The sequence below is a fragment of the Centrocercus urophasianus genome, unplaced genomic scaffold (genome assembly GCF_019232065.1).
Source record: "Centrocercus urophasianus isolate 14NV4802_14NV808 unplaced genomic scaffold, USGS_Curo_1.0 seq_21, whole genome shotgun sequence".
In the NCBI taxonomy this organism is placed as follows: domain Eukaryota; kingdom Metazoa; phylum Chordata; class Aves; order Galliformes; family Phasianidae; genus Centrocercus; species Centrocercus urophasianus.
Window position 1 is genome coordinate 19,743,470 of NW_024884767.1, and position 15,898 is coordinate 19,759,367.

General features: G+C 41.7%; 1 protein-coding gene across 1 annotated transcript in view; it reads left to right on the forward strand.

The window, feature by feature from the left end:
• Positions 1-686: 686 nt before the first annotated feature.
• Positions 687-15,898, forward strand: part of LIX1 (limb and CNS expressed 1) — a 33,433-nt gene continuing 18,221 nt past the window's right edge. Inside the window, exons 1-2 of the mRNA XM_042822996.1 lie at positions 687-900; positions 14,832-14,992. Coding sequence (XP_042678930.1) covers positions 819-900; positions 14,832-14,992 — 243 coding nt within the window. The 5' untranslated portion in view covers positions 687-818. The remainder of the gene's footprint in view (positions 901-14,831; positions 14,993-15,898) is intronic.

Here is a 15,898-nt window from a genome sequence, read left to right on the forward strand (position 1 = left end):
AAGAGCGCTTTGTACTGGCAGTGCAGCCCTGATTGGTGCAGCTTGTGGCTGTTACACAGATGTGCTGGGCAGCACCGTGTGTACGTTTGTACTTCAAGCTTTCACCACTGCATCTGTGTCTGTCCTGACGGAGCGCTTGTTGAGGCCACTGCACTTTTCTCTTACATGTTAGTAGTTTAACACACTGTCATTCTAATACACACTGTGTAGGGAGCGAGGAAAAAAGATTCAAATTCAGTTAACACAACACAAGTTTAATTTTGCTGTTTCAATTTATTTTCCTCTTGCTGTTAATATCGAAGTCCCATCCCTGCTACAGGACTAAAGGAAAAAGAACATACTTCCAGTTTGCTGCTGTTATTTCTCAGCAAAAATCTGCTTCTTCCACAGTACTGCGTGTGGAGCAGCTTTACAACTTAATGAAGCAGCGTATCTTCAATCTTCTACAATTTGAGAGTCTGGGGGAAGCGAAGAGGTTTTCTCCTTCACTTGAAATAAACCTGAGCGGTCTTAGCTCCAACACACGGTCCCCACCCAGGCGAAAGGTCGCAGGTCTCTCCCCCCTGCCCGCCGACGGGCGCGCTTCGCAGGAGGAAACCGCGCACTGAGCGTGCCAGCCTGCTTTGCAGCTCCTCAGCGCCGCGCACGGGGAGGTGGGCCCTTGGAGTGCCTTGGAGTTTGAGGCAGTGCCTGATTGGGAGACGAGGGGAGACTCCTCAGGAGCCCGGTGCATCAATGAGCTGCTGCAAGAAGGCTGAGCTCGGCTCACTCGGGCATGAGGACTGTTGGTGGCCGCTGTCTGGCAAAGCAGGACGGAGATGGACAGAACCCTGGAGTCTTTGCAGCTGGTGATTGCCCAAGTCCTGCCTCACAGAGACCCTACCCTGGTGTTTAAGGACTGTAAGTACCACGAAACTGTCCGGCTTCTCTCAGCGTGTTTCTTATAGCTGAGATAGTAAGAGAGAGAAGTAATAAGTAATCTGCTTGCATCTGTGTGTGAATCACAAGCTGTAGTTGTTTTAACTCTGCCTATTGCAGGCAGTGTTGCTGGTTGTGTTTGGAGTTTGCATTTGACAGACTTGATTCAGAGCCTTTTCACAGGATACTTACTTGCATCCCAGAAACTACTCCTGGTGAAATTTTTACTAATGACAATCCTGGAAAGCTTTCTGTCAGCTCCCTTCCTCCAGCAATTAGTTTGGACTATGAAACTACATTTCTTTTTAACTAATGATTCTGTAAAACTAATAAATAAATATCACAATCTTTATGCACACATGCAATGTGATAAAATGTTTTCCTGCAGGCATGTGGAATGTGAACTGTTTTCCAGTTTCCCACTTGCCAACAGCTGCACCTTTCCAAAGCATGCCACAACTGCTTGCCTCGCTGTCCTTTCTCGCTCTCTTGGTTTACAAACTGTGTAAATGGGTTCTGAAGTGCTTTGCAGTGAGTGCTGCACAGGAAACTGCTCTCTTAACATCCTTTGAAACAGAGTGGAATGTGGTTCATGTCGTGGAAATGTGACTAAACTGTGCTTTATGATGAGCACAGGGCTGCACGTGGAATGAAGTGCTGTTTAATTGGCAAATTTTTACAGAGCATATTCACATTGCCATAGATTTCACACAGTAGTGGAGTAGAAGCCTCCAATAAATGGAACAAACAATAGCTAAATCTCATTGTTTTTACAGTTTCCTCCAGAGGTGAGGAAGATCTCCCACAAATCCTTCCCTATGTTAGCTTTGTGACTGCTGAATTAGGAGTTTGCTGGGTGCTGTTTCAATCAAGTTGGTGAATTGTATACTCAATGAATATACAGATGTTATAATTGTGAAATAAACAAACAAGTTTGGCTAAGCAGGTTATTATACCAAAAAGAAAAGAGAGTGCTTACCCTTGTCCTAGGCTTGCTGGAAAACTCCAAAGGAGGGATCTCCAGAAAGAGATCCTTCCCCACTGCTAGTCAGCTCTTAAATGGGTCAAGGAGATATGGAGCCAGGCTTCACCCCTTCCAGCAGCAAAGGTGAATTGCCCTCACCTGTGCTCCCAGGGCTGACTCACTGCTTGTCTCAGTTGATCAACCAGAGATTCAAGCTGTGATTCAGCAGTTCCCAGACAGGAATCAACTTTTTACTTGAGTAGAAAGTGATAGGACAAAGTGGAATGCTGTTAAGCTCAAGGAGGGAAGGTTCCGATTGGATGTTGGGGGAAGTTCCTCACAGAGAGAGTGGTGAGGTGCTGGAACAGCTGCCCAGAGAGGCTGTGGATGCTCCATCCCTGGAGGAGTTCAAGGACAGGTTGGATAGGGCCTTGGGCAGTCTGGTCTAGTGCCAGATCTGGAAGTTGGTGGCCCTGCCTGTGTCATCAGGGTTGGAACCTGGTGATCCTTGAAGTCCCTTCCATTCTGTGATTCTGTGATCTACATCAGTCAATCACGTAATGCACAGCCAATGCTGGGATAATGTTTGATTTTTAAGAGTTTTTTTCTTAACATTGAAATCTAATTGTCATTTGCCTGACCTAAGATATATTGCAGAGGTATTTATTTCATCTCCAATTCATTTGTGAACAACCATGTAAGAGTTATTAAAATCAGCCTCATACAATTGGCTGTTATCTACTCCCTTGCTATGGAAGAGTTGAAGACATCAAGCACATGGCTAGCAATGGACCTGGGAGAAAAGCTGGTGTACTTCTACATTAAATGTCTCTACTTGCTAGATTCCATGTTCAGATACACAGAAGAGTGAAGCTGTTCTGTAGTTCTGCGACTCTCTGGGAAGAGTAGTAGGACATCGCTCTCCTACAAATGTGGTGTAAGGATCCATCCCCAAACCTAAACATTCATGTCAGTGCTTCAGCCCCCTCCAAGAGGAGGTTTATGTGCTGCTGGGTAGGACTGCATTACGGCTGCAGCTTCAGGACTTCACAGTACAGTCTGTGAGAGCACACATGTCACAGGAACAAAGAATTGGGTGGAGGGGTGGGCTGCAGGAAAAAGGGCATTCCCTTTCATGAGTTACCACGGGTAACCAGTTCCAGCAGATCTACGCACACGGCTTTTATTTAAAGTGTGTGTAGGAGCTGCTTGGACAGCACACTGTGACCACCCACAGATCGAAAGCACGGGGAGATGATTAAAGCAAAACAAAAGTGCAAGTGGTTCAGAGTGCTGTTTTTCTTTAGATTTTCTGAGGTATGGGAAAGAATTCTGGGGGTGTTCAAATACAGGTTTGATCTATGAGATTTGCTCCAAAAGTAATGCTTCCTATTTTATTGTTTTGGCCACCAACTTCAGAGGCAGATGTTGGTGCTATGGCAGTAGAGGTGGAACCTTCCCACCAGTTTCCCAATACATGTTGTTACCGTGTGACTGATGGCAGCAGAGGGGCACTCTGACAGAATGGAAGCATGTATTGAGCAAAAATGTATCACAGATTACCTCCACATTGAAAAAATGATGCCCACCAACATTCGTTAACACTTGCTGAACATTTCTGAAGGCCAAACAGTGAGGCAAAGGGTGATGAATTTCAGTTGTGGCAACAGTGACAGTGGGTCACCTTTGCTAGTGCAGATCGCTACAAGCAAGCTCAGCATGCAATTGTTCATTGCTGATGGAAATGCAGAGCTAATGGTGGTACCTATGTTGGAAAAAAAAGTGTTTTGTAACTGAGAATTTGCTCTATCAAACAATGTTATTGTGCTCTTTGTACCTGTTGTATTTTCCATGGAAATAAAAAGGAGACATTACTTTCAGAACACCCTACTTAAATAGATAGGTTTGAAGTTGCTGTGAGTGCATGCTGCCAGTTCTAACTGGTAACAGAGTGTTTTGCATGTTATTTGGATGAGAATTTACATGTGTTCTCTTTATCTTGTCAAATCTAAAAAGTAAGTAGTGTCCATCTCTGATTTTTAATGGGATTTAAAGCAATATAATGATGTCTCATGCTTCCCCCATGAAAGCATGCTCTTACAAACATGCTGCTTTCAACTTTTACTGGACCAGGTAAGAATGGACAATCCAGCACCCACTTTGCTACAGCGGCACCTGCCTTTTTCACAACCTGGGCTAGCTCAGTATGTAGAGGAGACTGAGTTTTGCTGATAGAGGAAGAATATGCATCCCAGAGCAAGTCTGCTGCTGCCTGCTCTTGCAGCCCAGGAACTTTCCTTATGCTGGCCGAAGGGTAGAGTGTGAGGGATGCCCTGCAGAAAGCTTGTCCCAGCCGCAAAAGGCAGAGGTGCAGAGTACGCACTGCTGGGTGCTGTTGGCAGGAGTGAGCACAGCTCCTTCTGGGGCAGCCTCTCCCTCCAGTAGCAGGGATGAGATTTAAGGGAGATGCATGATCACAGCTGGGTGCACTGGCAGCAGGACAGCCTGTACTTCACCTGTATCACCACAGGCAGTCCTGCAAAAAACCTGAAGTGAGAAAGATGAATGGTCCTTCTTACTTTGTCCTGTTGGTATATAAACCAGAGAGGTGTGCATGTATCTGAAAAGGTGCTGGCCCTGGCTGCTGGGGAGGAATGAGGAAGTGTTAGTATGTAATAAACTACTGTGTAATTAAATTCACTCTCATGTTCATACTCCTTCTCCATACATACTATGGATGTATTAGAATACATTGGTGTAATCTAACTTTCAGTTTTCGTGTTTCTTTTGTTGCAAGCCAAAGCAGCTTGCAGTTCATTATGTTAATCCTAGTCCCTCTGAATTTGGACTCAGAATGGAGTCAAGATGTTGATTAAACAAGGAATTACTTTTATTTATTAAAAGAGAGGCAAGCAAGAGAGGGAAAACAAGAGAGAAGAAAAGGAAGGAGAGAAGGAAGGGGAAAGGATGGGAGAGAAAGGGAAGGAAAGCTTAAGGGGAAGTGGAGCGGAGAGAAGAAGAGGTCTTCTCCTCCTGGGATGGTTGAGGATGTGGTGGGATGAGCACAGCTGGCTGTGGGTTTGGCAATGCCTTTTATGCCATAGCATGGTTCCCTTCAATTGGCCCAGGAGCTATTGCTGGGATTAGAGTGTTTGCCCTCAGGCACTGTGCACATACCAGCCATGTTTCTCCCTTCATATGGTGGTCATGGAGGGTCATGGCTGTGGGGGGTGGGGACCTGAGACCACGTAAGCAAGGTCTCTACTTCCTGGCTTCTCCATTGTACTTGGGCACTGCATGTGTTTGGTCTGCACCTTTCACAAGGTTGGTACAGTACAGTGTTCTGAGGCCTTTACAAGGTTGTTACGGTTTTGTCTCTAGTCACCACTTAGCTGCAAGTCCACCTCTTCGCCAATCAGAGAGAGAATTCACAGTGCTCCCAATTCTGTATTGTGTTGTCACAGAGGCTGAGCCAGAGAGAAATGTCACTTCATTGCTATACCTTTAAAAATACATAGATTCTTCGACAAAAATGTGGATATCCAAGCAAGAAAGGAAGCTGGTGGACTCACAAATTCTGGCAAGTAGAGTCCAATCAAAACCTGCAATACAAAAGGTTTGTTTTTATTTTAATATGTCTGTTGGATCTAAGAGAATGAAGTGCACTGTTTTTATCATAAAATCATAGAATGGCTTAGATTAGAGGGGATCTTAAAGATCGTCTAGTTCCAAACCCCTGCACAGAGAAGCTGTGGATGCCCCATTACTGGAGGCATCAAAGGCCAGGCAGGATGAAGACTTGTGCAGACTGATCTGGTGACAGATAACCCTGCCCATGGCAAGGCTTTTCTATTTCCTAGTAGTTTCCTTTAACTAAAATGTATAATTGTATCACCACCTGTAAATAAGTTTTATAGATGAAAGAAATGGGAAAAACCCTTTACCTGATGTGGAATTGTTGAGTATAGCCACCAAGGAATATATTACAGAAAAGTTTCCAGAATTAGGGACAGTTTGATATTGAACTAATTTGTGGAAGGCCCAAAATATATGTCAGTATTCAATTCTGTAGAATTTTTACTCCAATATCTGCTGAGATAACTGCATGGGGAGTATGTAGATGACTTCACTTGGCAAATGCCCTGCTGAAGAGCTCAGCATCTGATGGCTGGGGCACTGCGGCAGCAGCAGGCTTTCCCTGCAGCTCTAAGCTGACACCAAGCAGCTACATCTAACTTACTGCAGTACTCATGGTGCTACATCTGGGTCTTGGTCTGCTCTGTCTCTCTCCTGTCTTCAGCTCTAGTTTGTCTCCTCTCCAAACCCAGGAGAGCAAAAACAGCTGAAAAGCATTTCATGTGTTACACAGCTGGAAGACCTTCTTTTTGATCCTTCCAGGAAGCAAGCTAAAAGACACCAGCTTGTTTGTCTGGTGTTAGACCTGTGATGCATTTTCTTGGCTGTGTAGGGTGTGGGAAAGGAGTTGCTCATCTAACTGCCACTTGTGCCTTGCACTCACTGGGATAGTCTGTGTGGGAGCCATCAGCCTTAACACACTTTTGAGATGAGTCATCAGCAACCCAAAGCTGGAAAAGGAGTCAGAAAGAGCACAAACTAAGCCTCAAAATTTAGGTAATATACCTATAAACACTTCAAGCAGCTGTGAATCAGGTCCCCCATTTCATAAAGCATTTCCAAATTTATCACCTTGTTTCAAGCCTAAATTTGTTGAATGCCAGTTATAACCACTGTGGTTTTTTATATCTTTGTTTCAACAATAAAACAATGTTCTGATATCAGCTAGAGGTTGTAATATAGCTTGGAAAAAGTGAAATACTTCCACTGAGATTTTCTAATCACCTGGCTTGAATTCATGGCTCCTGGCTGAATTGCTGAATAGTTGGTTTGTGAAACAGCACAAGTGATTTCAGATCAGTTGAACATCAGTGTGTCTCCATGTTTTTACTGGCAGTGACAAACTATGTTTCATTTGCAAATTTTACCGGCAAAGTTTTCAGGTCAGCAATAGACTGTAGATGTTTTAAGAGAAAAAATATGTTAAGGATTATGATCAGATCCCTGTGGGATCTCAGTAGAATCAGCCCAGCTCACTTATCTCTTCATTAAACGCTGAAGTAGATTTGTCAGTGAGTACTATACTAGCTCTCTGTGATGTAAGGTTTTGAATTCGAGTGCAGTGTAGACAGAGTAAGTCAGCTGTCTTGGGAAAATATTCCAAGATTAAGTTTCATCAAACAAACCATCTTTTCCCTTCTAGATTATCACTTTTATTATATTATTCCTGTAGAAACCAGTTATACTTCTGATTATCGTAACAGATTAACAATTTTACAGTTGTACATTAACAAAATACAATTGTTATAGCTATTTTCAGATACTGAAATTCTACCAGAATTCTTTTCATTTTTCCCATATAATGCTAAATAAGACTTTATGCGAAGCCGCTTGACAATGATTAACAGTTATCTTCACACTACCATGTTGAAAATGTCTAACTTTAGTAAGTCTCCTTATTCTGTCCCAGATGATAACTTTTTATTCAGCTCGTAACACTTCAGAGACTGACACCTTGCCTCATCCCAAAAGTGGCATCAGTAAGACCTTCCCAGTTGCCACCCTTCCTTTCCTCTGATTGCATCTAAGTTAGCTGTGCCAAGGGGCTAAGCTAGCCACCCGTGAAGCACCTAGTCAACCTACACCGTTCTCTGAGCATCTTACCTCCAACACTCTCTTCCACTATTTGACAGCACCTTAAAAATGACTCCTTTGAGGAGCCTGTCCATATGATTTATTTAATTTTGTTCTTTTCCCAAATCTTTGAAGTCTTCTAGGAACTGCCAGTGAATGGAGGATTTAAAGTATTCATTGTCAGCAGATGCAATAAGATCTTTTCCTGAAACTATTTCTTGCTGTTTTTCTACTTAGCAGTCCACAGCTAGTTTAGTCCACTCATCTTGCACACAAGTCCCTCATGGAGAAAGGAAAAGTTCCCTGAAAGCTCGTCAGCATATTGTTAGTACTTTCTACATGATGATATTTTTTAATAGTATCACAGAATCATAGAATCACCAACGTTGGAAAAGACCTACATCATCCATCCAGCCATCCAATCTAATCACCAATAGTTCTCACTAAACCATGTGCCTCAACACAAAATCCAGACATTCCTGGAGCACCTCCAGGGTCGGTGACTCCAACACCTCCCTGGGCAGTCCATTCCAGTGCCTGACCACTCTTTCAGAAAAAATAATATTTCCTAACATCCAGCCTAAATCTCCCCTGGCACAGCTTGAAGCCATTCCCTCCAGTCCTATCACCAGCTACATGAGAGAAGAGGCCGACCCCCAGCTCACTACAAGCTCCCTTCAGGTAGTTAGAGAGAGCAGTAAGGTCTTCCCTGATCTTCCTCTTCTCTAGACTGAACAACTTCAGCTCCTTCAGCTGCTCCTCATAAGGCCTTTGCTCCAGACCCCTCACCAGCTTTGTTGCCCTCCTTTGAACACGTTCCAGGGCCTCAATGTCTTTCTTGCAGTGAGGGGCCCAAAACTGGACACAGTAGTCAAGGTGCGGCCTCACCAGAGCTGAGTACAGGGGAGCAATCACTGCCCTGTTCCTGCTGGCAACGGTGTTTCTGATGCAAACCAGGATGTCGTTTGCTTTCTTGGCATATGCCTGGTTTCATTCTGTTTTTGTAGGGATTTGACGCTTATTCTCTTCATACTACATCAACATAGGACAGAACAGAAATAGAGAATAGAAATTACAGCATGGGAATCAGTATATCCTAATGTAATCACTGCTAACTTGGTAATGCATAACAGCTGGTAAGTGTACAACAACATAATGGAAAGTCTAACTGATGTTGCCTAATCACATTTGCAACATTTTCTTCCCCAAAGCTATCTAATTATTAATATGAAAATGTGCAAAATGAATCAAAAGTGATGCAAGAAATCCTTCCATCAAAAAACAGCTGGCTCCCACTTCAGTTGCTGACCTTTTTTCTACAGATTTAACCAGTATTGTTTGCTAGCCTGAGCTCAATTTAACAGCTTCCCTAAGATGTGTGCATTAAGTTACAAGCCATAATAGGCTGCAGCTGCAGAAAGGTGCACTTGTAACTTGTGAACTTTGTTTAAATGATATGGTTTCACTGATTATGTGCCATAGCTTGGTTTAAGACATGTAAGACAACTTTACTAGCCTCTCTCTGAAGAATCTTTTTTAATAGATTTTGTATTACGTATTTCTCTTATTCAGAATGCTTGTATTTTTCCTTTGCGTTCATAAATTAAATTAAATCCACAAAAGCAGTTAAAAGGACTCTCAGAAACAGCTGTTTTGAGTTTTAAAATGACAAAGTAGGTGGTTATCTTGTGTGCATTCTTTATATTCTACTCTCTCAGCAGCAAAATGTTGTCAAGTCTATAACTCCATTCTGTATTAGCAGCAGAGGTACTTGGCTCCTGCCCTCTCAGTCATGGCAGTATGCTGTTTATTGTGTGTTTGTTTGCCTTGACTGAGGAAAGTGCATAGCTAGTTTTTTTAGCAGCAATCCACAGAAGATTGGAAACAATTCTTCTTTTTTTTTTCATTATGGCATCAGTTTGATGCAAACTTATGTAATTCAAGTCCAAGAGTTCTGTTTCCCACTTAATTGAGAATTTGACCCCAAAACTTCCATGAGCAGAAGTAGGACATTTCCTACTCAATGAGAAATTGACTGCAAAATAGTGCTGTGTTGTATGATACGTGTTATCATTTAATCCTCTTCCAAATCTGGCTCACATAAAACAGCATTTCTGAAAAGTGAAAAAAGCTCAGAGTTCATTTAGGGTAAATGCAGCAGAACAACCCATGTATTTCTGCAGAACCAGAGCTTCCAAGTAGCCCGTTCAAAAAAAAAAAAAAAAAAAAAAAAAAAGCCTACCTTTGTAGTCTATGAAAGCTTCAAGCAAACTACCAACGTTTGCACTATAGGACAGCCACAATGCTCAGTCCCTGGACAAGAAATTTCCAGGCTATTTAGAAAGCACAGAAGAGGAAAAGAGTGATCTTCTCACTTCATTACCATACATTACAGTCAGCATCATAAATCATAGAATCACAAGGTTGTCTAATCTAAACCTCCTCTAGTACAACTTGTGGCCATTTCTTCAGGTCCTATTTGTTGCCTAGGAGCAGAGGCCAGGTTCCCCAGAAGAATACTGTGCAGGTCCATGTCAAAGGCTTTGCTGAAGTCTAGGTAGACTACATCAACAGCCTCTCCCTTGTCTACCAGGCTGCTCACCCAGTCATAGAAGGAGATGAGGTTGGTCAAGCATGACCTGCCTTTCATGAACCCGTGTGGCTGGGCCTGATCCCCTGGACGCCACACACATGCCTTGTGATCTCACCCAAGATGATTTGCTCCATAACCTTCCCTGGTACCGAGGTCAGGCTGACAGGCCTGTTGTTCCCTGGATCTTCCTTACGGCCCTTCTTGTAGGTGGGAGTCACACTGGCAATCCTCCAATCCTCTGGGACCTCTTCAGATAACCAGGAGTGCTGTTAAATGGTAGAGAACAGCTTGGCAAACACGCTCGGCAGCTCCCTCAGCACCCTAGGATGAAGTCGGTCCTGTCCCATGGACTTGTGACAGTCCGGATGGAAGTGTCTCTAAGTGTCTCCACCTGAATCACTGGGAATATATTCTGCATAGCATCCCAGACTTTCAGATCAGGGTGTAAAGTGCCCCGAGTATAACTGATCTGCCTATTAAAGGCAGATATAAACAAGGCGTTGAGGACCTCAGTCTTCTTATCCTCAGTGGTCACATTCCCTGCTGCATCAAGTAAAGGATGGAAATTCCTCCCGGTTCTTCTCTTACCATTGATATATTTATAAAAATTACTGCAGTGGGCAATCTGAGTTCAAGTTGGGCTTTTGCCCTCCTAACTTCCTCCCTGCATACCGTAGCAACTTCCTGTTAATCTCCACAAGTAGCCTGTCCCTTCTTCCAGAGGATCTAGACTCCCTTATTTCTTCCAGGGTTTCGGCACTAGCTCCTGGTTCATCCACACTGGTCTTCTCCTATGGCTTGCCTTGCAGCATTCAGGGACAGCCTGTTCTTGCACCTTTAAGATTTCCATCTTGAGGAGCATCCAGGCTTCCTGGATCCCGTTACCCTTAAGGAGTGACTCCCAAGGGACCCGTGCTACAAGCGTCCTGAACTGCTAATTAAGAAAGATCAGGAGGGTAGGGATAAAATGGATAAAACATTATCTGTTTGTATGGAGGAGACTTGGCTTTGCCTTCATTTCAGTCCAAACTGTTAACTAATTACAGCAACTGACAATGTACGAAATAATATCTTTTAAAGAACCAAAGATTTAATCATGAAAAAAGTTGGTTGTCAGTGCATATAGATACTACAGTCATTATCTTAAAAACTCAGTCACTTCATAATTGTCTTTCAAAATTCAAGAACCAATTACAGGAATGAGAATGATCTTTGACAGTAAATTGTACGTTACTGAGTTGTGTTTTGTTAAGCCTCCCAGGTAAAGGCAAATCTTGCTGTTTCATTTATATACTGCTACTGCTTCTGACAGTTCTCACTTTTTTCTACAATGCCTTATTAGACTCAAAGCACACTGGATGCAAAACACAATGATCAAACAACATTCTTCTTGGAATCTTAAAAAAAAAAAAAAAAAAAAAGACACATTATTAAAGGAAAAACGGATCCTGGGAAATCTTAATACAATATTAGTAATCATGGTATTATCTCAGAAGAGCAACAGGGCACAGTTAATTGCACACTTGAATGCGTGCAAGCATTTTTTTCATCTTAAATTACAGCAAATCAATATGATATATAATGAAAATAGACAAATTAGTGCTTGTTAGGCATAAAAACAAATGTGTTTTTAGTAGACCACTACTACATAACATCATGTATTAACTTGAGGACAACATATTTAGGCTTATATATAAAAAAAGAATTTCTGAAATTGCTTTAATTATGTATTTGAAATGGATATGCTGGTTTAGCCTCATGACAATAAATGTACTGATTAAAGCTACACAATAGATTTAAATAAGCTGAACTAAATCAAAACATAAAGAATTCTGGACAAAAAAAAAAAAAAAAAACAAAAACGTGTGTGATGAGACTTTGGTGTTGTGGCCACATTCTGTAGTTTAACCTGATACAACTTCATCCTCATCAGAGTTTTGAGGTGCTGGCTTTGAATGGGGCTGAAAAAAAAATAGCAGAAGGTGGTAGTTTGAGATTCTGCCACTAGATAAGCATCTCCACATATTCCCATTACCAGCCTCGCATCTCAACTAGGTTTTATCCTTACTTTCTTCATTACAACCCGCGTTATCCAGTGCTGGATAGCTGCATAGCTTGCTAATTTGACAGACATTAATTCTAATCGGAAGTATTACTTCTCAGCTGCTGCTTCAGTGTTAATCGTATCAGTGTAACCTGTAATAAGGTAATCATTGCTTCGTAGCCCTCTGGTAAAAAATTGCTTTATCTGTACAGTTTGCAATGGCAGAAAGTGTTTTGTTTCAGCAAAAAGGAGGGAAAGTTCCTCATTTCCATTGGTGTACCGCAGTAAAAAGATGTACTTCTCTATAGTGCTTGAAAAGTTTTTTGAATCTCAAATTTGCAGAGGAGTGAGAAATTTCTGTCAAGTAAGAAATGCAGGCTGTCCAAGTGTTCAGTTACTCTCAAAGTCACAAAGTAGAGTGGGAATTAAAACAAAGTTTTTACTCTGAACTTTTATAATTGCTGTAGAATTGACAGCAGAAGAGAAAGAAGTATCATACACACACTACAGTTCAGGAGGCTGTCTATTGCTACTGCTGGCGTGAAACTGCCTGAATGCCTTCTGTTTCCAGTATGGACCACTTAGACCACAGTTGTGTTCTGGTAGGAAGCAGAAGCGTGGCATTTACGCATCATTCCTATTAAGTGTGGCTAGCACATTACAATTCTGGGACTTGGACTGAATAAAAATGGATCAGTATTGCCTGGAACTTCCCTGTGTGGCTTTGCCTATTGCAGCATACATGTTCTTAAAATAGTCAGTAGTTTTAGCTAAACAGGAAACTAACATCCATTTATTTGTCAGCTGCATAACATTCAATCTCATGATTATGTGGCTGAAATCAATTATTTTTTATTTTTAACAAAAGTTTTTATTTTTAACAAAAGTTGTATCATACAGGCTTAGTGACAAGGCAAGTAGAAGTACCACAGATACCACAGGTATACCACAGTACACCACTGTACTTGTATTTCTGTGGCCTTTGGATTATGTAATTTGTAATTTGTAATGACTGCACTCTTGGACAATTGCAATTTCCTAAACCAGAGGTGTTCTTGAAGTTTGAATAGCTTGAATAGCTTTCTGTTGCTATATATGTCAAAACCAATGCAGGACTGAATGTGTCTAAACCCATTCCTTATTGTAATGGCAGCTTCTACTGAATTGTCAGTTTTGAAGCTTGAAAATTCATGAAATTTATGTTTAAATATCAGCTTTTACTTAGTGGGGTTTAAATTAGATTGCTATCCAATGTCTGTGTGCATGCTCTGTGGAGCAAGAGACCTCATAGCAAACATCCAGACATTGACATCAATGAGATACTTACTGCCAGAGAGTATCTGAAGCATTTCTTGAATAGGTGGATCCCCTCCTGCAGTCTCTGCTACTGAGTGTTGACTCCCAGTTTTTCTCTCACATTTGTAACTACCCTTCATAGTATAAAAGCAGGCTCACCAATTATAGAAGATTGCTTATTTCCTCTGCATTGCCAAGTACTGATTTTCAGAAATCAACAATAGCATAATATACCCCCCCTTATTGTCAAGAAGGGAATAATTCAGAAAAGCAGAACTCTGTTTCCATGATTAAGAGATTCTCTCTGTTTCAGTCTTTCTCCAAGTTCATCTGCACATGACAGACAGTTATCCAGCATGCTTCCTTTTACAAATATTTTACAATATTTCTATGCAGGTAGCCCTCTTCCACATGGTATACCAACATCCCAAAGCTTTAACAGAACACCAGAGTAGATGGGAGCCATCCCGTGACACTGTTGGAAATCAGCGCTGTGCTCCAGCTGCTGCCCCGCACCTCCCCATGCTCAGTGCGCTGTGTGCACATCCTCACCTCCTGAGCACATCAGGGAGAGCTGGTGATGAACACACTGTTCCTCCGTCCGTCTCCTGGCCCAGGACAGCTACTGCACATCAGAACAGTGCTGCTGCCAAGCACAGAAACAAGCGACAACAAAATTGGAGATCACACAGCTCCTCTTGCAAGAAAGAGCAATGCTCCATCTATAGTTTGCATGGGAACTGCCACCACTGTCTCCTGTCTCAAAATGGTTTCCCTTTCCATTCTTCCACTACCAACCAGCTCAGGCTGGATGAAGAAAGGGGAAAGCTAAGAAGGAAAATTATCTCTGTCCTCATTTATCTTTTGAATGCCACTGACTCCTGCACGAACTGTTATCAGTTGGTTTTATGGTAACAATTACAATACTTGCTCTGGGTAACTACATGAGATCTTTTTGTGAATGGGTAAAAAGAAATTAAAGTATAACATTTTCTCTTGTTTGAAAGTGAACAGCTCCATTCCTGCTATGGAATCAGAGTCCCAACATGCTGTCGCAAAAAAACCAATGCTGCTGACCTGGAATGAATGACCAATAGCAGCCTGTAATCCCTGCAGGCCCACAGCCTATGACTCTGAAACACAATTACACTGTCATGCCAGCAGGAACTGCTGGTGAAAGCTTTTATATTAATAATGATTTATAAAGTTTCAGCTTCATAAATCTGCATTTCTTGTGTAACATAGAAAACACTAAGGATCAAGGACTTGTGCTGCATCTTACATTCAGATTTTTTTGTCTTTGGCAGTGAATGTTGTAGCAATATTGCAAGAGTTCTGGGAAAGCAAACAGAAGTCAGCCGTACTTCCAAGTGAAGGCATCATTGTGTATGAGTCACTGAGCAGCCTGGGCCCGCCATTTGTGAGTTATGTTACCTTGCCTGGAGGAAGTTGCTTTGGTAACTTTCAGGTAAGTGTCAACTTCCAATCTTTGTCAGGGGACATTTTTTTCTGAAAAGAGTTTTGCTATGGAATATACAGGGCAACTATTTCTATAACATAGTATTGCAGTTCCATACCTGACTCTTCCAGCCTAGCACTGTCCCATATCTCAGTGATTCAGAGCGACAAACTAGCTGAAAGAAAATAGCACGGTTCTGGGAATTAATTGGGCATGGAATGATTTTACTAACCTCATTTCTGTTTTCTAAAAAAAAAAAAACCAACAACAGAGAACATTATGTGTAATTCAAATGTTTGCCGGTTAAATCTAAGACCAAAATTTGTGTTCTTTCTTTCCCTGAGGAAACAATAAAATCTGATGTGAGGGAGAAATAGCTTTGTATTTCATTTGTATTTCATTTTTTTATTCAATGTGAAGATACTTCTCACTGTAGCAGTATGTCCCCATAATATGCACCATCCTACTCATGCTAACACTGTGCTAACATATAAAAAACAGGGATCAAATCTAACCAGGGCCACATCAGGTTTCTCTTGCAATGAAAAACAACATTGGAACTAAATTTGATGTCTCCAGAAGGAGGAAGGTTACCTTGTAAAGCACTTTATCCTCTATCTTCCTTTCAGTAAATAACATCTTAAGCATGAATTCCACAGGCATTGATATTATGATTCATCTACTTAGGATGTGGAAGTTGGGCCTACACAGAAAGTTTCAACGATTCATCTTGAGATCTTCAACAACCAAATAACTAGGACAAAATCAGAACTCTTTCCAGAATATCAGTTGCAATTTTAGTTGACTCTTCCAAACTCCCTCTTTTTTCACTAGATGCATCCAGAATGTATTTCTAAATATAGCCATCTTCCTTCTTCTTCCTTTTTTTTTTTTTTTTTTTTTTTTTTTTTTTTT